The following is a 21103-nucleotide window of genomic DNA, read 5'->3' as shown; positions in this document are numbered from 1 at the left end:
TTTCAAGCCACTTTTCCTCGCTTTTCTTCTCGTTCGTATGTCAAAAATTCAAGATGGCAAAAGCAAGCGAGAGCGACATGAGCAAGGGTGGTTTCACGCACTCATGTTTCTGAATCTTTCACTGATTCTCCCTGATTCTGAATCAGACGATTCACTATCGCATCGCGACGATATATCGTCGATATCGATATTTTATTTATATCGATAAGACGCCGTCAAATGTTTGCGTAGTTTTTTTTCTTCTTTAGTTTTTCTTAGTTTTAAGGCCAAATAAGTGAAAAAAGCTCCCAGGAAAAGGTAAATTAAAAGTTTCTCATTTATTTTAATAAGTAAAATATCTCTTCTGTATTCATTTTGAATATTTTGATAAATTCTCACATAAACTAACCTTAATTTTTTTTCGCCGGAAGTTTCCCTTCACATAAAAAAAAACAATGGGGCGCTCACCATCCCCAGGCCCTGCAGCACGCCGTGACCGTCGGAAGGAAAAGGAACGCGATCGAGAGAAAAGGAAGAAGCGTCAGAGATCTCGCGAAAGGGATGACTGGGAGCGTAGTGACCGTCGTTTACGTTCACACAGATCCCACTCCCGGAGTCGAGAGAGAAGCGCCCGGCCGAGCCGCAGATCGAGGTGAATTGCTAAGTGTAGTGTATTGTGTAACCTTTTTTTCACTCTTAATACCTTTTCTCCTCAAAAACCTTGCGCTCTCTAAAGTTCCAAAAAAACTCATTGATTCTGGTAATTCGATGTAAATCATAGCTTAAATGTTTAGCGCTTGCTTTGATTGGCTTTTATTGTGGAGTTATGGATTAATTTTGGGATTCCTTTTATATTTGCTATGCGGATAGATCTAGATCGAGGTCCAGAGATTATACACGCGAACGCGATCGCCGCGACCAGCCGGGTCCCTCGAGGTCCCGTGGACGAGGTGGCGGCGGGAGTTCCAGTGCCGGTGGAAGTGAGCGACCATCGGTGAGTGAGGCAGATCTCGAAGGGAAGAGCCCTGAGGAGCAAGAAATGCTAAAAACAATGGGCTTCTGTGGTTTTGATACCACAAAAAACAAAAAGGTAGAAGGTAACAATGCTGGGGAGGTTCATGTGATCCTCAAGCGAAAGTACCGGCAGTACATGAACCGGAAGGGCGGCTTTAATCGCCCACTGGACTTTGTCGCCTGATTTTTTTCTTGGGGGACGAGGACAACACTTTAACTACCTGCAATTTACCTCATGTTGATTGAATTTGTTCACCTTGTTCTTTTTTTTTTTTAATTTAAATTTCCGTTAATCAAATTCCTATCTCAGAAGATAATATTAGAAAGTGACGGGTATTTTTTTCCACTGTACACAGATTATTTTACTCCTCCACCCACAACCACAATAGCCACAATAGAACCACAATAGTTATTTTATTTTACCACCCCACATCTTCCCCATTCACACAGCAATAGTTATTTACAATTTATTACCTCAAACAATGTTAAATTTTGCAATAGTATAAATTTTTACAGGAAATACGATCCTTGCGGGCACATTTGCCTGTGCCACTCAGCAGGGATCGTATTAATAAATCAGGGATTCAATATTCAATTGGGTAAATCCATACACACCACAAATCAAATCCAATGCCATAGCCTTAAAATTCAGCTGAAGGATAAATTCTTTTATCCTTCCTGAATTTCCATACACACACACAACATGCAATAGCTCAATAGATAATAAAAAAAAATTATCAAAAAATATACCTCACTAAAAGTTAAAAGAAATTAAACAAAAAAAAAAACAAATTAAATTACAAAATTATGTGATTGTACCAAAAAAGGTAAATTATGAGAAATTCTCTACTAAAGACAAAAGAGTGCATAGTTGAAAAAAAATTGCAGGAGCCTCCAAATGGAATTTTCATTAAAATTATTCTAGCAGTTAAGAATCACATCATCTCATTTTATCATATTTAATCATTTTGTAGCCACACATCGTTTACTATCTCATTTTTTAATTCGTTTTTATCTTATTACAGTTTGCATTTTGATTACAACATATATATTCATATAAGAAACAACAGTGTCGTTCAAAAGTGTCCCTAAAAGTTTTTTTTTTAATTATTGGGCAATAGATGTTGTTTTTTTTTTCAATTTGTTCATAATATTTATTTGCCCAAACTTAAAGGTTTTTATTGATTTTTAATTGATTTGTTTAAGGAGTAAAGATAAATAATATATTCTTAAAAGAAATAAGACATTGACTTTTAAGCCACTGATGAAGGTTTAAAAAGAACCGAAAGTGATGGGCAATAAAGTCCTTTTGTACTTGACTCTAACCATCATTAACTACTCCAAGAGATTTCTTCCCAAAATTAAGGTGAAAAATATTTATTTTCTTTCCCTTTTTAATTCCCAGCTTTCGGCTCACTTCGAGCCATCATCAGGGGTGTTATTAGGTCAGTATTGGTACGAAACAGAATAATTTTTCAAACCAACATAGACAAACTGTTCCAAAAAAAATCTAATTAAAATTGTTTATTAGTGGACACTTTTGAATCATACTGTAAAAATAATGTACCAACTTTGATTTCCACTGTGAGGACTTTCTGGAGATGAATCACAAGGATAATTTTGTTCCTTGTCATGCCATAAGACGCTTCTCAGAACTTTCTCGCAAATCAAAGAATATCTCTGTGTGTTAATTGCTTAATAAACCGTATTTTATTTCTTCCAATTGAATTCAACTTATGTGCCCATTTTTTATTTCAAAATAAAGAAAAATAAAATTAACAAAAAAAACTTATTTTGCTGACTTCCTCGCTCTCTTCGGGGGATTCTCGGGGTCTTCTGAGGGCTTTCGGGATGGCTTCACGACAATTCCAGCAGCTCTCTTGTTTAATTTGAGCGGAGCCTTTGCTTTCTTCGTAGCTTTATTGGGGGAATCATCTACTGATTCCGATGTCTTCTTCATCTTGTTGCGAACTTTTCGTACATTGCGACGTATGGCGTCTTCGTGATCAGATTCTGGGAGAACATCCTGCACAGTGCTGGCTCCACTGCTGCCAGATGGATGAATTTCCATTGAAGTGATTTCTTGATCATCATCATCATTTGATGAGCTGCCGATATCTTCTTCATCATCCGGGGAGGAACAATCCTCAATTTCATCATCAATAACATCTCTCAGTTGATCCTTCTTGATACGGAAATCACGTACACAATCCTCATGGAGGTACTTCTCCAGTACTTTGTTCTTTGATTTTCGTCCGAGCATCCTCACGAACTTGTTGAAATTCTCCATTTCTCGGATTACCGTGGACAGATAGCGAGTGTTGCGCACAACAACAGCAACGGATTCCTTTTTTGAATTCTTTGCGGATGTTCCTTCAGATTCTGCTGGAGACAAGAGATCGTAGATGTATGTAATGAGGGCATAGGTGGCCTTTGAGAGAGAACTTCCAGTAATTTGGACCAACTTTTCAAAGCGAATAGCTGAAAAGTTCACCGGAACGAGAGGATGTCGCACAGTGAGGTGCTTAGTGACATTAGTCACTGCAACGTAGTAGGAGATAATGAGACGCAGTATCCCCTCAACGGGATTTCCCAGCTTGATTTGAATATTCGACAGCGTTAGGATGCAATTGGCCACTTTGATGAGATGCATACAAACTGCCTTCTCCATGGTGATCAGGGGTTCTGTATGATCATCGGAATTGGTTGTACCCATGAACTTTATCTTGGCCAGAATACTCTTGATCTTGAGAGTCAAGTAATCCACATCGGAGAGCTCCTTCCTCAGTATTTGCACCAAATTCATGAAGCAACTCTCTGCGTTTTCAGCTTCAATAGACTTGAGATTCGATGGTGTAGGATTATCGAGGTCCGCCCCAAATGTTCCCATAACATTGCTCAGTTGCGAGGCCACTGTGCTGAGGAATAGACCTTCATCCGTTTTTAAGTGCTGCTGGAAGAGCATTTTGTGCACATTATCCAGACCTTTGCTGTGAATTGTGTGATTCTGGCAGAATTTGTGGAGCCAATCGAAGGCATTTAATGCTTCAGGACGTTCTGCTGGAATATGGGAGTAGAGCATCTCCAGGCATGAAAGCAAAATCCCTGGAATTTGACGGGAATTGGCATCAATGTCGAATAGAGATTTCTCCTCGAGACATTTCAGCAGAAGTTCCTCAACTGTCTTGACAATAATCCCCACATTTTCCGGGATGGATTGATTTTGATTCGTTACAAAGCGCAAGAATTCGCTGAGTTTTCTCTTGTAGACGCTGTCTGCCGTTATGAGGCATTGCTTGAAGGATTCCACACCCAGCATTGCTGCTTCCACATCAAATCTTTCCATAATTGGAATCAATCTGAAAATATTATCGTCATGGATACATTTTTCTTAAAAAATGATGTGAAAACTTACTTTTTAACGCAATGTTCAAAGAGAATCTTTGAAGATGAGCAGAGAAGCATGAAGAGTCGTCGACTGTGGGAAACATGCTTGTACTCTGGCTGTGATGAGAAATCCTTGATGAAGTCTCGTGTAATCCGAAGGACATGACAGTGGAATTCACGATTTTCTCGTATTGAGTTGATATGTTGCGTTGATCCGTAGATGTTGGCTTTCCTGAAATTTTAATAAAATTCTTAATCATTCTAAACGAAATTCTAAAAAGAGAAAAGATTATCTCACTCGTAGATAACAATCAGAAATCTCTCCAACGTCGCAAAATCCCAAATATTTGTTGTAGGCTTCCCTGGAGTAAATTGGGGCAGTTGAGTCATCTGTGTGGCTATGGCGGTTTTTGTGAGATTCAACTTCTTCCCCTTCTTCCCTGTTGCTTTCTTTAGATTTTCCCACATGTCCTTGAGAGTCTTGGTGCATTTCTCATAGTGATCGAAAATCTTGCTGATTTTATCCAGATATTGATTAGCAGGAGTTGCCGCCAGTGCACAATAGGCCATCACACCTTCGAGGCAGTAGATAAAGTGGGTGGCGAGGGCAATGTTGAGAGGGGAAACTGCTCCAGTTATGCCCAAACTCTCAAAAGTAACATTCCCAATACGATTCACGAGGAAGTCCAGCAATTTACGGAGTATCTTTGTATCGTACGGAAGCTCATATTTGTCGGATGTGACAACGGAAAATCCAACAAAGTATATCAGGGCTCCCAAATTGTCCCATACCTCGATCTTACCATCACGCTCCGTGATGAATTCGCTGAATTTAATGTTGAAATTGAGCTCATCGACTTCGAGGTAATTTCGGAAGTGGAAATCAATGAAGAAGAGAACATGAGGAGCAAGTTGAACGTTACGATCAACCGCTCGCAGGAGAGTATCGTAGAGAATCTCCTTCATCTGAACACTCTCATCGAAGACCTTTCGGAGAATTCCGAGGATTTCCATTGTGAGCATATCAAAGTCCCGGTTCGGATTTCCCTGGTTGCCCAGTGTAGCTTGGGACATCATTGAGAATCCCGAGATGCTAATCTGACTCATGAGCCCAGTACCGGTAGAGCCAACCCGGCGGGAATTGCTATTCTTCAGATGCTTGAGCAGTGTGCAGAATCCATAAATCCCGAAGGTTCTTGTGCTCTCATCGTGTGAGAATGTTGCAGTCCTTAGGGTGTCTATCAGATAATCCCTCGTGGCGAAGGAGATCTTTATCAGTGGGAAGATAAATGTGACAATTCGCATTGCCTGCTGACCCGGAATCATAAGCAAAAAGTCCATTATATTCTTCAGCCCATCGAAGCATTCAGACACAGCGAGGGTACTTGTAAGGCTCAGTGAGTTCATACATTCAGCCAATTGGGAAGCTTCGTAGTTTGCCAAGAGAAATTCCAAGAGATGCTTCACAATACCCCGTCCAAAGTGCTGTCGTTTCTTCAGAAACTGCTGCAAGAGGTTGATGGCCATCGTGTTGAGATCAGGTTGATTCTTTGATTTTAGTAGTGTAAAGAGTAGTCCTACAAAACCCGGTGTCACCACATCCATGCCGAGTTTGCTCTGCTCAAAAAGAATCTCAAAGAGTCGTTCGATGTTGACGAAATCACGATTAAATGTGCTCCTGCACCATGCAGATTCCCTGGCCATTTGCTTCTCTTTCTCAGCATTTTTAATGACTGATCGCAGGAAGGGCAGCACAATGGATGTTGATAGGCGATTCATCTCAATCTGCCGGTTAATCTTGGATATCGTGAGGAGAGCTGTGGTGACAAATGGTGTGAGGATGTAGCTCGGTGTAGCAGACACAGCACGGAAAGATGCTACAATCTCCTTCTCAGTCATGGAGAATTCTGTAATATTGTTCAGATGATAGAGGACAGTTTCCTCAAAATTACGCATTTCCTTGTCCGAATGCATGTCAATTGAATCAAAATCTGTTGTATTAGTCTGGAGATCATCATAGAGTTTCTTGTAGTAGAATGTGTTGAAGTACTTCTGCAAACTGAGAATTGGCATAATGAGAAGCGCGGGAGATTTGCTGAGTGAAAATAGCTGGTATGCCAGAGAAGGAATTTCTGCCGGGGTGACTTTGGGGAGTGATTCGCAAAGCTTCTTCATCACACGTTCCCGTTCTTCCTTCGTAATCACCATCTCCCGGAACATCTCAGCCAGTGGGATGACAATCTCCGTTTGCCACTTTAGTGTCGTCAGGGACATTATGATCTTCTGCCGGTACTCTCCACCTGGCATTGAAATCCCATTTACACTGATCTGGGGAAGTTTATTGATGGCTCCCACGACAGGCGGGAGAATATCTTTCCAGGCAATGAAAGAAGATTCCTGATCACGGATTAATTCTTCGCAAAACTCAACTGTTTCCACCAAATGATTCGCCTTGAGCTTTGGCAATTCTCCAAGAAACTCCATAATGCCCCCAAAGGAATCCTTCGTATTTGCCTGTTTCTCCTTTAAGCTTCTCAGTTTGGTGATCAGCTCCTGATGGGATCAAATTGATTTAATTGTTTAATTAAAAAATGTCCTTCATTGATAAATAGTGAATTTACCTGGAAGCGTTTATTTAATGCGTAGTCGTTCATTGTGCATCAGCAGAATTTGTCCTCACAGAAGAATTTTGACTTTGTTTGGAGAATTTCACAACAACAGAAACCAAAACATAAAATTTTCCCGCCTCTTTCATGAAGAAATCAAACCAGTCTGGAGTTTTTGTTTGACTGACAAAAACATTTCACCTTTTCGCAAATACAATGTCAATTTGGCGAAAACTTCAGTATGGTCAGTTCTGGTGTCAATAATCAATTCGCAGTTTTCAGCAAGCAAAGTCAAAGAGTTGCAAAAAGATCCCATATGAGTAATAATCCACAGAGGTGTATTGTGGTGACTTGTAAACAGTAAGAGAAAGAATCATTTCTTGTGACTCCAAAGTGACCTTTTGCGGAGCATCGACGGAGAAGGAAAAAAACGCAATCTTGTCCGAGGTAACGTCTTTCGTGAACTTCGGGGGCACTTGAAGTCATTGAGTACGGATAATTTCGCATTTAATCACAAGCTAGAGAGAGTGTAGTCTGTGCTTCCTCAGATCATAGGGCTATAATTAGGTTGTGAATGTAATGAGATGAACTAGGGAGGGGTTAACAATCCGGGATGATGGTTTGGCTTATCTTTTCCTGCACTTCCTTCTGGGAAGAATGCCACGTGATAGTGGATCCTGGACACATAGTGTGGGCAGAGATTCTTCTATGGGTAAAATAACAGTGCCACATCATAGCCACGAAGTGACCATCATCAGCAAAAAACGTGGAGATTACGTCATTTTCAGCGCATGAGAACTGTGCCAGCTGAATGGCGTGAGACGTGGGCCCTTTTGACCCACTCGGCTCACTCGTAGCAGGCCCGATGAGTCCCACCAAGACTCATGTACCCCGATACGGCCTCCAATGGTATCCATTATTAATTCGAGGCCTTTAGAGGCACTTCCGGCGGGTTATCGCACGACGCAATTCTCTGCGCTGATTGGGGCTTGTCTGGGTAGAAGTCAGTGGATAGAGAAATGAGGCAGATGAAAGCCCCAACTGCAGGAGAAATCAAAGTGTCTCGCTTGAGAGGCAATCTAGCTTCTCATTGGCAAATTTTCTCTTTAATTTATTTTTTTATGGAAAATTGGTCACAAATTACTCTAAAAAAAATATTTGCATGAACTTGACCCTCCGCAAATTGTTGAGTGATAAAATCAGTCTACAGAAAGAAACTGGTTAAATTATCCAAGCAAATTACCCGTCACTTGGTGGATAGTCATCAGATACCATAATTATGATGATATGAGCAAAGAGGTTTTAAATTTTCAAAAGAAAAGCGAATGAAATCTTTCAGTAAAATTTAGATGATCTCATTTTATGTTATTGCAAAGAAGGATTAGTTGAATTAGGAAATTCACTACAATTTCAGGCGTTAGAACTATTTGGCATCTTCGTTCTCAGTACCAGAAAAAAACAGAAAAAATAATAATTAGTTGATGGAGTAAAACGAAATTTTCATTAAGTTCGCGAGTCCGGAGAAGTTGCTTTTCGAACGTGCAGTTCCAGTTCCACGCAGGCGTAATGTGTGGTCACCATCAGCTGACTTCTCGGATTTATCGTGCGAGTGACGCAATACAGTGTTGGCTGAATCACGGCTCTTGCTGCCGGTGTCCCCCAGTTTGCATTCATCACTCGCACAAGCAGTTTGTTCTTTGAAAAATCTTTGAGGGAAGCGCCCAGTTCCCTCCTATCATAAAGTATTCTCAGGTTTAAGGCGCAAAAGAGAGTGAAGAAATAAGAAATATTATAAAGTTTAAGGTGATTTCACTTGAAAAAATATCTTGAGCATAAAAAATCATATTGTGTTTAAAATTGAATTTAAATGCATTCTTCTGCGGCTTCGTGACTAAATGAATGCTGTAAAATTTTAATATATTACGCCGAACACGCTAAATTTGAATAAATTCCTCGAGGGAATTGAGAAGGAATAAAAAACATCTCCACACATCCCACTATTTTACCCAGAATCGTGGAAGTTTGGAAGCAATAATCAAATTAGCAATTCTCCTCTTTGGCTGCGTTGTATATCTGCTAATTTATCTGTAGGTCATTTGGGACGCTTAAGCCATTCTGAGAAGTTAAGATTTTCAATCTTCCACAAAATGATTTTCCAGGGAAAAGAACATATATCGTTGGTTTGGTGGTGATTACATAAGGCACACTAAATTGAAAAGGGGTCAGTTATTTACCAAAAAATCTGTCTAGGAACATATTTTCTCATGAAATATGCAGACAGACTGTACATAATATTCCAAAATTAGGGCTGGACTTTTCTATAAGTTTATTTTAGGGACTCACGCTATATTTTTCTTTAAATGATTTTCTTTCTTTCCATCCAATATATTATTATATTTGTAACTATTCTTGGAAGAAAATTTAATCTTAATTTTAATTTACTGAGAAAATGGAATTGGGTAATAAAAAATGTATATAAACGCATTTAATATGTAGTAAATAATAATAGGTTCTACTGTTCAGAAATAATAACATTCTGATTTAATAACTCTCTAATTTAGAATGTTATATTTACTTTTAAATAATAAAAATACGAATTGAACAAAATACCTTTAATGAAAGTATATTAGTAATGAAATTTTATGCTCAATGAAGTTGTGCAAAATCCTTTGACTTTGCACATCCCCTTGAGAGAAGTTTATTTCGTCTTATTCCACGTTGCGCATATCAATTCATCTCAATTGCTTCTCTCGCCCATCTTGGATGACATTAATGATTTTGTCCTCTTTGTCTCTCTAATACTTCGTCTTTCTTTGCAGGTCAAACGAGTCAAATGCACATGAGATTCGAGTGACAATTCCCATCATAGCAAAAGTTAATTGCGGAAATTGACTGGGTGTTAGAAAGACCAAAAAAAATCTGTAAGAAGCACATCTAAAGGAGCATTAAGGTGTGCTTTCCAACTGGAAGAAACAAAAGAAGATTCGCCAAAGATTGTAATCAGGATAAATACACAGAGAAATGTCTACAGCAACACTGAGTGCTTCAACGTCTAGTCAGGCGTCTTCGCTGGGAAGTAGGAAGCGACCCAGAGAGGCGTCCTTCTCACCTACAATCGATCAAGGGCTACAGCAAGCACTGTCGTCCAAACTCAATGTGCACATAGAGGAGAGCGCCTCGCATAGTGGGCCATCAACGAGTTCTGGTACCACGCAACAGAATGGAAGCCATCAACAGGGAATGATTGAGGAGGCTTCTGGGAACAGAATTGAGCATATGGTGAGTGTTTCGTCTTTTATTCCATTAAATTCTTAAAATCTTCTAATAAGAAATCACAATTAAGTCGCTCAAACTATAAAAATGTATTTCATTGTCAACTCTATTTACATTTTGAGTATTTTCCTATAAATTATTCTAAAGTTTATATCCGGCTCTTGCAACTCATTTAGAATAAGTAGTTTTAAAAAGTTTTCAATGTAGGGAAACATTTCTGCTTTCTCGAGGAAAGGTGCTTGAAAATATTCGGTGGGAAATGTTATCAGTATTTCAACACATGATTAGATTATTAACCTTGATGATATATTGCGTACACGGCACAAAATATTCCACCGTAATTGATTTTGTGTATTGAACTTGGCAAACTTGGGGCTTTTGCGGCGATTACTATCGGAAAAATCAATAATTTTTGTCGCGATAAGAATCTCGATTGCATGCAATACAACATTGATTTCCCAAAATATGAATAATCTATTAATTTATTTTAACATTATGATCGATGTTGAATTTTAATTAATTTTCTGCCTAGGCAATTCATAGAGTTCCCTCATTCGAGTTCGGTGTTGTATTCTTTCAATAGGATTCTATTGAACTTTATCACTTTGTGAAGATTAATTGATTTCTGGCCATTGTTGTTGAGGTTTGGCGTCACGCGAACTTTCACCCATAATCACAATATTTGCTCCTCTGTCATTGATCAAAATAAAATTTTCCAAAAATATAAATATATAGATGAAATCCCTCGTGGTGTGATAAACGTCATGTTATATGTATGCGCTACATTGATAAAATTCCATCGTAAAATGTAAAGAAAAAAATGAACGCAGTGTGTGAAGGAAAATGTAATCAAAGAGAGAATTATACTTCCCCTATACCTCACAATGATTTTTTTTGGCTCTGTGAGTGTGACATTTGTGGGCATTCATCAAATTCAATATTTGATGATATGAGTCGGAGGAAGATAGCGAAGGAATGGTTTAAATCATTGCACTGGCTCTCTCAGTTTGTGGTGTGATCGTTGATCAAAGTACAAATTTTGTGAATTGCTCATACGCCAATGTGGTTGGGAATTGTGGGGATTTTGCCACATATAAGCCACGTAAACATGAAATGAGTAATTATAGTTTTTTTTTTGCACGATTTATAGCTGAAATTATCTCTCGTTTTTGCTTAGGTGTGTGTTTTTTTGCGTTGGGTCACACAAAACATGTAAAGGTAAAGAGAAAACTGCGAAAATGTAGCACAAACTGAGAAAGTGCATTTTCACCTTTCTATATGAGGTTAGAAAAGTGCTAAAAAAACGAACTCAACGTTTTTTTTTCTAGTCTCGATTTAGTGTAGGATAATAACTACAAAAACGTGCGTTGCACCCAAAGTAAACAATTTTTTCAAGAAATTTTTTTTTGAAAAAACATTTTTTTAACCATTCTTTAGCGTTTTAAAAGATGTTCTAAAAAATAAATTATATAATGTATAATCTCTAACTGCTTAAAAATTATATAAATGAATACTTTACCTTCTACACCTTATCTCTTCTAGGCTAACTTTCATTTGAAGGCCATTTCATTCATTTTTAGATAAGGAGTTTTATAGTAAAAGAATTTCAAGAGATTCCATTTTTTTGTATGGACAAGCCTCTTAATTGACGAGAGAATCGGAATTTGCATAATTTTGTAGGGAGCTAAAAAACATTCTGGTCTGAAATTTGATCTTCTATAAAATTACACGTGTCCTGAGTAGTTAGTACCATACAAAAACATATAAGTTCCTTTTACAATAGGAAACTTTTGTAAGTGACTCATCCAGACGTATCATACGTTATAAATATATATTTCGTAACAATTTCTGATATGTCTATACAGTTTTTTTTTTCTAATAAGTAATAAGGACAAACAAATATGTATTGCATAATCTAACTTGAATCATTTTCTGTTTGTCTCCTCTTTTTCCACCCAAAGACAAGTGTTTATGAGTAAACACACTTTCCTCCAGATATTTACATTAAATATGTGTGTGTTCCCATTACCCATATTAATCATGGGATTTTAACATAAAATAAAGAAAACCTTCATTAAATTTGTGAGAAAAACAATACCTACATCTCAATTGCCAGTCAGCTGGTTGTATGTTATTAACGCAATTGGCAAATTGGAATTGACAGAAAATTTCACATTTGAAATTTATATTTAAAAAATTCATTTAAAAATCCAAACACTGTTCAATGAATCCTTTCCATCTTTCACACTGAATAATTAAAATAAAACCACAAGAGAACCCCTCTAGTTGAATTTGCAAATTAACTCTTTCTCCGGGGTCAGTCTACATCTGTCAATCAAAGGCCGTAATTTTAAAGTTAACAGATCTTTCACATTGCCATGAATAATAATTATTTTCAAAAGAAAAAAATAAATCTAAATTTGGAATCAGTTCGCAAAATTGATATCTAGAGTGAAAAGTAAATGTTTCATTCACAGAACCGATAAAACTCCCACTGAAGGACTAGAAGTATTTTTTTTCTTCTTTTCATTTAATTTAGTAAAATGTTTTATTTGAAAACAATTTAGTTCCTGTTTATCTTCTATTTTCTTTTTCTACTAATTTTATGGTATTGTTTATCACAAATTCTAATAATTAAGCTTCTAAGTATTTACGTCTTAAAACTATAAAATTATTTTGTTAAAAAATAAAATAATGAACGTCTCTTCCATGTACTGTAGCTCACAAGATAACTCTTACAATTGTATTGGAGTGAGAAAAAAAAGCCCTATCACCAATGTCCGGGATCATTCATTAACAGACACTGAATACTTCAAGTATCTGACCCCATTTTATACTCTTTCATGATGATTGAAATAAATTATTTCAATCCATTCAAAATAATTTATCATTGTGAGATGGTAAAAGATTGCTAAATTCGTTTGCTTTGCAGTATTTGATAACATTTTCTAATTGGCAATATTTGCGGCAAACACTTGGCGATCGCGTGGACTGGCGTCACGGTTTTAGCAGCAGAAAATCTCTACGTCACACTATGTGACGAATCACGAGAGATAGATCCCATTGGGCGAAGTCACATAATTGACCTCCAAGCGATCGTACGATACCAAAACGACCAGTTTGGATTTTTTTCAGCACATCATGTCTACAAGACAGAAATTCCCTCTTGCCACAAAATTTCTTATGATCGCGTCAATTTTGTTTTGCAAGTATGTGTGAGCTGTAAGAGAGATTGTTGAAGCCGTCAATCATAGGCCATATAATAAATTATAGGAACCACAAGTTCATGAATAAGTGCTTGAAGAGAGAGAGAGAGAGAAATTTGCCGGCGAAATAAAATGAATAAAGTCTTTTGGAGACCATGAAAATTCCACTTAAATGAACGAGTAATAAATTACTTATTGAATCATTCCACATTTTCATTGCCAGAGTTGTAAATTTATTTGTAGAGGAAAAAATGACTTTTTTTAAAATTTATTTTAAATAAAATTTAAAAAACCAAATAGATTGATCGAGAATGTTCGATTTAATTTTCATCAAAAGAAATTCCAATTGTGCAAATCCACCGAGGCTACCTTGTACACATATATTCGTACTACAGCACTTGGGTGCGCGAAAAGGTGTGTAATGAAATTTCGCGTGAGTCGCAAAAAAATCTGAAATTGTAAGAAATAAAGAGAGAGAAAAAAGGTCGTTCGAGAACTGTAAAGTGGTTCGTTGGCAGCTTTTTAGAAACGATCCGTGAATTAGTTGTGAGTCTAACGTTGAACGAAGCTCATAGTCGTCGTATATGTGCGTCAGTAAAATTATCAAATATTTATTTCTTTCACAATTCCGAGAGGAGATACTACATTTGAATTTCAATAAAAAAGAATCTTTACACTGAGTTTGTGGCTTCAAAGTGTAGTGCAAAGTGATAGCGTTCACGGAAAATTTTAATTAAATTCTAACCGCTTGAGACGCTTTCAATTTTACACGGGTGCAAAGAAACGGAAATTTATTAAGGCGCTATCTCACACATTGATTGATATTTGAGTTTACAAAGCGCATCACTCTCTGACAATGGCACCAATTCCAAAAAGTGAAATTCCAACATTATAGAAAACTTCTCCTGACGAAATAGTGAGTTTTACAAAATCTTTACATGCGGTTTTTCCCTTATTACATCACTTTTTTTCATCCTTCAATGCTTTGGATTTTCTCTCTCTATATCTCCGTGGCATTGGAACATCCGGGAAGAATATAAAATGTTCGAAGAAAAGTTTAAAGTATTTATTGAGTGTTGTGTAAAAATTAATTATGCTTGCAATGAATTCTCAATCACCCCTTTGAGTATAGAAGACAATGCCTCTGTGGAATAAAATTTCCGTTCTGATGACGCCACTGAAAAATTTCTGTCGAAACGCGTGATCTACAGTGACCACCGCAAGGTTCTGACTCTGCAAAAAATAAAGCTTATGCTGTGATTTATTTACATTCTAAACTAGGCATAAGAAGTGCGAAAGTTTCTTTTAATAAAAAAAAAATATGGCACATAATTTTAAATTATTCTTTTCGTAACCATTTACGTTGACTTAAAGAAATTGTAGCTTGTATTCCAAGATCTTTTCATAATAAAGTTAGAATTTCTGTAGTTCTTTTACATAAATCCAGAGCATCCAGAGATATGTTGTAGTACTCCAACTCTTTTAATTGAGGAACGCGTTATGATTGACTTTTCTTTTACATTTACCTGAGAGTTTGAGCAAATTAACTGAGAAATCTTTTTTCTACGTTGTACACATTCAATCATCAATATCATACACCTCAATTTAGCTTCAAATGATTGATTTACGCTTTAGCCACACTATAACATTAATGATAATAGGTATGATTAATTACATATACTCATTGATTAAATTAACACTCTGTAACGTCAGTTTCTCCGCTGCAGAAAATCAATGTCAATTGTAATTACTTCCCTATTATAATGATGCTGTATGAGTTGAGTACCATAAACAGGTGATGTTTATTTATATTAAATCAAATTAATGACGTGGTACTACATTTCTCCACGGAAGTGTCAGGGAGGTTTTTACTTCCAATTTTATTGAAACAAAAAGTCGCGACATTGGATGTTGTTGGATGAAATGTAGCCACACATATGAGATCGACGCGGTGAGAAAAGTGGGAGAGAGAGAAAGAAATCTCACAAAATATTCTATGTGTGTGATATCTTTAAGAATTTGAAGGTCATGACGCAAAAATCTAAATTTTATCTTTCTTTTCGCACAAATTTTGCTTGTCTCACATTTTTTGATTTTGCTTTCTTTTCTTTTTTTTTGTAGACAATTTGCAAACCGGCTCCCTTCTCAACGGATCCCGAAGCATGTCTTGAACGAGATATGTGTGACTACACGGTGAAGATATCCTACGCCGTGGCACGAAGTGGCAAGGCACCACGACGTGTACGGGTGTACGCCGATGGCATTTATGATCTCTTCCATCAGGGACACGCGAGGCAGTTGATGCAGGCTAAGAATGTCTTTCCCAATGTCTACCTCATTGTAGGTGTCTGTAGTGATGAGTTGACGCATAGTCGAAAGGGACGTACCGTCATGAATGAGAGAGAACGTTATGAAGCCATTAGGCATTGTCGCTACGTAGATGAGGTGAGTTGATTTATATAAGTTAAAGACGTCAGAAGTTGTTAGTTTAATTACAAGTCTCAAGGAAACCTAAAAAAAAATATTTACGAAATTTCTAAAGAAAACTCCTTCATATACCTACACACTGAGACATCTTTTTCAATTTGCAAAGATTTCAAAATAAAAAGCTCGTCTTAAATGGCCTAAAACAGTGTATCAGACACATCACTCATAAAGTAATTCCAATGGGGCCGTGAAGAACTTGAATAGTATAAAAATTCCTTATCAAGATTTGCAGACACCAAAAGATTTGGAAGATGAATCCAAAAATAACAGCGTCAAGAAATTCGCTGCACAGAGTAAACAAGAAAATCACCTCAATTCTGCTTTTCACAAAGTCACATTATAAAATTGAATCCAAGCGCAAAGATATTGCGTAATTTTTATTGGTGTGTACCTTCTCTTACTTACTTGGAAGTAATTATAGATGTTACAGGTTAATCGAGGGCATATTATTTGCGGTCAAAAGAGTATTATTTTAAATAGTGATTATAGAAGTAAATGGGGTAATTTGATGTCAAAACGGACATTTAACCCTTTGGCGACCACGTGAAACATTGAAGCATTCAGTCTTTTTAAGATAAATACTCAAGTAGAACATTTCTTAGTCAGAACGTCCGAAGAACATCTTTGACCTTCATTTCTAACTTGAAAAATATTAAAATTAATTTATATTCGGAAAATATAATTCTGCTCGTTTGGTTTAACAGAGAACTTGAATTTTTAATTGGAAGAATCATAATTAAGAAAAAAAAATAATTTTCTATTTTAGTATTATAATTAAATCTTCCTTCCGCTCTCACATTTGACATTGACCAATATGCAAAGTAGAGTAAGAATACCAAGCAATATGTTCCATCAATTTTGATGAAATTCTTGAAAAATTTATTGATTCAGGTGTTTTAATGATTTGACAAAAAAATAGAAATGAAAATAAAAAAAAGCGTTTCCTTTTATTTGCAGATTATCACAGAAGCTCCATGGGAGCTGTCTGATGAATATTTGAGGAAGCACAAGATTGATTTTGTGGCTCACGATGAGATTCCATATTGCGGTGAAGATGGTGCTGATATCTATGCACCCCTAAAGCGTGCTGGGATGTTTGTGGCAACAGAAAGGACTGAGGGTGTGTCCACATCGGATATTGTGGCGCGTATTGTGAAAGACTACGATATATATGTGCGTCGGAATTTAGCACGTGGCTATTCGGCCAAGGATCTCAATGTGTCCTTCTTGAAAGAGAAGAAATTCCGGCTGCAGAATAAAATGGATGAGCTCAAGGGGAAGGCGAAGGAGGTGAAAGTTGACCTCTTGAGATCATGGGAGGAGAAGTCTCGGGATTTCATTGAAACCTTCTTACTAATGTTTGGGCGTGAACGCCTATCGAACATATGGAATGAGTCAAAGGGACGTATAATGCAGGCATTTAGCCCACCCGGGAGCCCCGATGGGTCTGTCAATGGGGATGATGAGGAGGATCCCGAACAGGGAAGTGATTCCCTGCCAAATTCACCACCGACTAAGAAGCGTACAAAGCACTTGTACCATCATCGCAATGAGTACTCAGACTCAGAGGACGGCATCGAGGGACATTAGTTTTAATCTCATCGTCTCACAGCATATACACCCCCCCCCCCATGTATTGACACTAAATGTCTCGGTCATTTTCTCATTTTATCCACCCTCGGGGATGATTTTCTCCTACCCATTGAGACACACTACATACGTTCATTTCACGCAGTGTCCAACACGTGCACAAATCGCTGCGGCTCAACCCAAAATTAAGCTTCTTTATTCGTTACACAAATTCTCGTTTAGGATGTAAACTGCTTACAATATGAAGAAAATAAACTTATTTAAGAGCAACGCAGAACATTAAATGAAACAGTAATTACAGAAAAAAAAAACTTAGAAAAGGGGTTGTTTCAAAGCAGAAATTAAATTGGAAAACTTTTCTTGTGGAATTCTTGAACGTTTTTTTATCTTATAGGTAATGGCAAAATAATTTCCAGGAGACCACAATGAGAAAGATTTCCTTAGCTTTAATTTGTGTATTTTTGGTACATCCTCTTTTTTTTTCATTAGACTATAAGTGAAATAATTTGAAAACATAGAAATTTTTATAGAGCTACATCAAAAGCTAAAAGTAATGAGTTTAGCTGAAATAAAAAAAGACATTCTAAAATAGAGCGAGTGAGTTTGTGCTAAACGATAGCGTGAGACAATGGAGATGACGCGTATTTGTTGAATAAACTTTTGTGTTTGTATTTAGTGCAACAAGTTCCGAGTTGGATAAATTAAATTGTCTTTATAGATACAACAAATATGATTCCTCTTTTTTGTATAGGTTTTAAATATTTTATATTGATAAGAGAAGAAGATAATTTATTGATGTTCCCAAGGAGAAGAAAAAGGAGATTTTTGCTACAAGTTAACACTTTGCCTCAGAGAACTTTCCAAATTACGAAGAAGTTCAAAAAATGAAAAGGAATCAGAACTGAAATTTGCGAAAATTTAGCCAACCATCCGGTCGTCCCTTCTGGCTCCATTTGATAAATCCATGGGGAGATAAATTGAGGCCTTCATGAGGAGAAAAAAGGGTCAGTTCGCACACTGAATTGACTAATGTAATTCAATTCATGTGATTGGAAATCTCTTGAAATTTTTGTAATAATCACAAAAATTATTGCTACAAAAAAAAATGTTAAATGCAAAAATGCTTCATGAAGAAAATATGTTTAAAAGAGTCAAGCAGAAAATAAAATATTTTCCCAGAATTTTTTTTTTTACATTTTTTTCTGCGTCCATTTGCAAAATTGTACGTCCCATGGAGCAATTATTCGATTTTGTTTGTTCAGATGAAAAGAAATGAAAACACACCCATAGTCCACCACAGGTCTGTGCAAGAAATAATTATAACCTACCGCACCAATTCACAGAGATATAATTTCATATATGATACTGTAGTGAGGCTAAATGCAGTGAATTTTAGACAGTAGCAAAATACATTTAATAATAAAAAAAATTGTTTTTAGAAAATTATAAATATATTATAACTGCATAAAATATTTAGAAAAGTTTATATAATCCCAATAGGTTTATTTAAAGAAAATAAAAGGATTTATCTCCAGTGAATAATGTTGTTTGGCGTCTTTGATGAATTTTTATGATTTGTTTTCCTTAAACACATATAATTTAACAAATTTAAAAATCTTGATTAACTTTTTAAAATCAGTTTTATCCAAAAGGACCCTTCCATTTTTAACAAGGGCGTAGCCATAAATCTGTTTCAAAAGATGTTGCCAAGAAATATTTCTAAAAATTTATATTACTCATTAAATGAATAAGGAAAGAAGTTTTAAGAATCACGCAAGATTGATATTATATTATTACTTGACTAATTGTTTCATGCAAATTTCACATGTTAGACGTTTTTCCTAGGGTTGGACATTTATTTTAACGCGTAACGTTGTTTTCATAACGTTTGAAAATCTATTTTTTTTTTCATTTAGTTTTTAATTTGAAAATAATTTATTTTGACCTCTAACAATGTTTGAACCGCTTGAACTTACAGGGTATTTAGACACCGTCCCTGGTTACGCCACTGTCAGAACTCTATTAGCTAGAACATTACTTTTGTCCATAAATACTATTGAATTACTTCAGACCAGACCAATGAACGAAAACAACATTTTTGTCTTTTCCCCTTTTTTGGTGGCGCCATGAAAATTGTACGTCGTAATGCACCCATCCAAGTTACAAAATCTCATTTGATTTGTTATAAAACGATATATAGAGAGGAAATTATTTAAAAGTGTGGAATTTACGAATAATTGAGATTAAATTAGAAGAAAAGAATACATGAATAGTTCACTTCTACTTATTCAACAAGTTCAACAAGAAGAAAATTGGATTTTCCTTCCTATTAAAAACTTTGTTTAAGATTCCCCTCCCTGAATTAATATTAAATTACAGATTGAATTATTTCTGTGAATTTAAGCTTTATGAATTGGTAAAGATTTTCTTAAAATGCTTAATTCAAAATAGGTAATATAAATGGGTTAAGCTCTTCCTGTTAATGAAGCACAAAAGCTCGATGTGGTTTTCATTTGACTTAATTTCTGGGTGGAGTGGAGGTGCTGCAACCCACTTCCCCAAAAAGGTTGCGTATGTGCTTGAAACTTTTGCCACAAATCACAAGGATGTGGTGAAAATTTCCAAGAGGAAGTCTCGGAAATCCCTCAAAATGGAATTAGGCGGGGGAAAAATTGAGCAAATGGGGAAAATGCATGAAAAATATTTCGTTTGAGATTTTTTTTCCTTCTCTGGTGTTGCTTTATGTGCCTCAATCCTTGCGCCATGAGGATGTTTCTGTATTTGTGGTGGGTCAATGTGGAGGGAAAATGCTCGGGAAATGCTGTTTAGCAGCGCTAAAGGAAAATTGTATTTAGTTTGCTTTAAGCGTGCAAAGCAGTCAGACGAGTTTTCTGCTGCTCCTCTTAAATTGTGACTCTCAGAAGGAGTGAGAAAAACGAGAAAACTCGTCGTACCCCCATCTCCACGCGCCGTATTAGTGTGGAAAGACTTGAAATAGCGATGGAAGGCAGTGAAGTGGACATGAGAATGTCTCTTGTGTTGCAGTGTGTAAAGTATTATACCATAAAATAGAAAGGCGAGGAGTAAATCCTCTTTCAGGGAGAGAGAGAGTCCTTTTCCTTTCAATCCGAGATTTTCAGCCATGCTGAAGATGAGGATCAAGGATGGAATTTCTCGTCTTTACAACCCACACTCAATAAGGGGGATCATGGATGCTCAAATTGAAAGTGACCATTGTCCCGCCTCAAGGGAAAATCCTCTCTAAAGTGCCCCACCTCGTGCATTTCCGTTCTCTTCCCAAGAAGTCATTATACGACCAGTCCCCGTTTGGGGGCATTTCGCATTATTTATTTCCATGTTGACTGATTCTCCGTCTCACAGAAGCCTTGTTAAATATTCACATCACAGTTGGGTGGATTGTTGACGACCACTCCGTGGAATTGTTTACACGGACGTGAAAATTCCACTCCAGAGATATACAAACTTACCTTCTATGCCTCTTTAGTACACCCCTACCACCCCCCAAATTACGCATTTTTGCCATTTTTTCACCCCTCATAA

General features: G+C 36.7%; 3 protein-coding genes across 5 annotated transcripts; 2 read left to right on the top strand and 1 right to left on the bottom strand.

Annotated features, from left to right (window-relative positions):
- The first annotated feature begins 105 nt into the window (after window positions 1–105).
- On the top strand, window positions 106–2781 carry LOC129797152 (U4/U6.U5 small nuclear ribonucleoprotein 27 kDa protein). The gene is made up of 3 exons (XM_055839486.1): window positions 106–297; window positions 411–631; window positions 850–2781. The coding sequence occupies exons 2-3, from the start codon at window positions 435–437 to the stop codon at window positions 1175–1177; spliced, it is 525 nt and encodes a 174-aa protein (XP_055695461.1). The 5' UTR covers window positions 106–297; window positions 411–434; the 3' UTR covers window positions 1178–2781.
- On the bottom strand, window positions 2677–7229 carry LOC129797149 (Fanconi anemia group I protein homolog). The gene is made up of 4 exons (XM_055839474.1): window positions 7002–7229; window positions 4679–6933; window positions 4409–4612; window positions 2677–4352 (listed from the first exon to the last, which is right to left on the bottom strand). Exons 1-4 carry the CDS (start codon window positions 7032–7034, stop codon window positions 2783–2785), a joined length of 4062 nt encoding a protein of 1353 aa, XP_055695449.1. The 5' UTR covers window positions 7035–7229; the 3' UTR covers window positions 2677–2782.
- Window positions 7205–19081, top strand: LOC129797151 (choline-phosphate cytidylyltransferase A-like). Of its 3 annotated transcripts, none has more exons than XM_055839484.1 (4): window positions 7205–7433; window positions 9806–10265; window positions 15587–15910; window positions 16910–19081. In XM_055839484.1, the coding sequence occupies exons 2-4, from the start codon at window positions 10008–10010 to the stop codon at window positions 17540–17542; spliced, it is 1215 nt and encodes a 404-aa protein (XP_055695459.1). In that variant the 5' UTR covers window positions 7205–7433; window positions 9806–10007; the 3' UTR covers window positions 17543–19081. The 3 variants fall into 3 exon arrangements, with proteins under 3 accessions (XP_055695459.1, XP_055695457.1, XP_055695458.1); XM_055839482.1 differs by having other exon boundaries at window positions 7269–8789; XM_055839483.1 differs by lacking the exon at window positions 7205–7433 and adding an exon at window positions 7517–7698.
- Window positions 19082–21103: the final 2022 nt, after the last annotated feature.

The sequence above is a fragment of the Lutzomyia longipalpis genome, chromosome 1, assembly GCF_024334085.1.
Source record: "Lutzomyia longipalpis isolate SR_M1_2022 chromosome 1, ASM2433408v1".
NCBI classification, from domain to species: domain Eukaryota; kingdom Metazoa; phylum Arthropoda; class Insecta; order Diptera; family Psychodidae; genus Lutzomyia; species Lutzomyia longipalpis.
The sequence above is the reverse complement of the archived record's forward strand: the minus strand, read 5'-3'. Positions and strand labels throughout refer to the sequence as shown.

Coding starts and splice junctions, on each gene's coding strand:
- LOC129797151 (XM_055839484.1), top strand. CDS start 10,008: ATGTCTACAGCAACACTGAGTGCTTCAACGTCTAGTCAGGCGTCTTCG. Junction 10,266..15,586: donor GGAACAGAATTGAGCATATG/GTGAGTGTTTCG, acceptor TTTTTTTTGTAG/ACAATTTGCAAACCGGCTCC. Junction 15,911..16,909: donor ATTGTCGCTACGTAGATGAG/GTGAGTTGATTT, acceptor TTTTATTTGCAG/ATTATCACAGAAGCTCCATG.
- LOC129797149 (XM_055839474.1), bottom strand. CDS start 7,034: ATGAACGACTACGCATTAAATAAACGCTTCCAG. Junction 6,934..7,001: donor CATTAAATAAACGCTTCCAG/GTAAATTCACTA, acceptor TGATCCCATCAG/GAGCTGATCACCAAACTGAG. Junction 4,353..4,408: donor TTTGAACATTGCGTTAAAAA/GTAAGTTTTCAC, acceptor TAATATTTTCAG/ATTGATTCCAATTATGGAAA.
- LOC129797152 (XM_055839486.1), top strand. CDS start 435: ATGGGGCGCTCACCATCCCCAGGCCCTGCAGCACGCCGTGACCGTCGG. Junction 632..849: donor CGGCCGAGCCGCAGATCGAG/GTGAATTGCTAA, acceptor CTATGCGGATAG/ATCTAGATCGAGGTCCAGAG.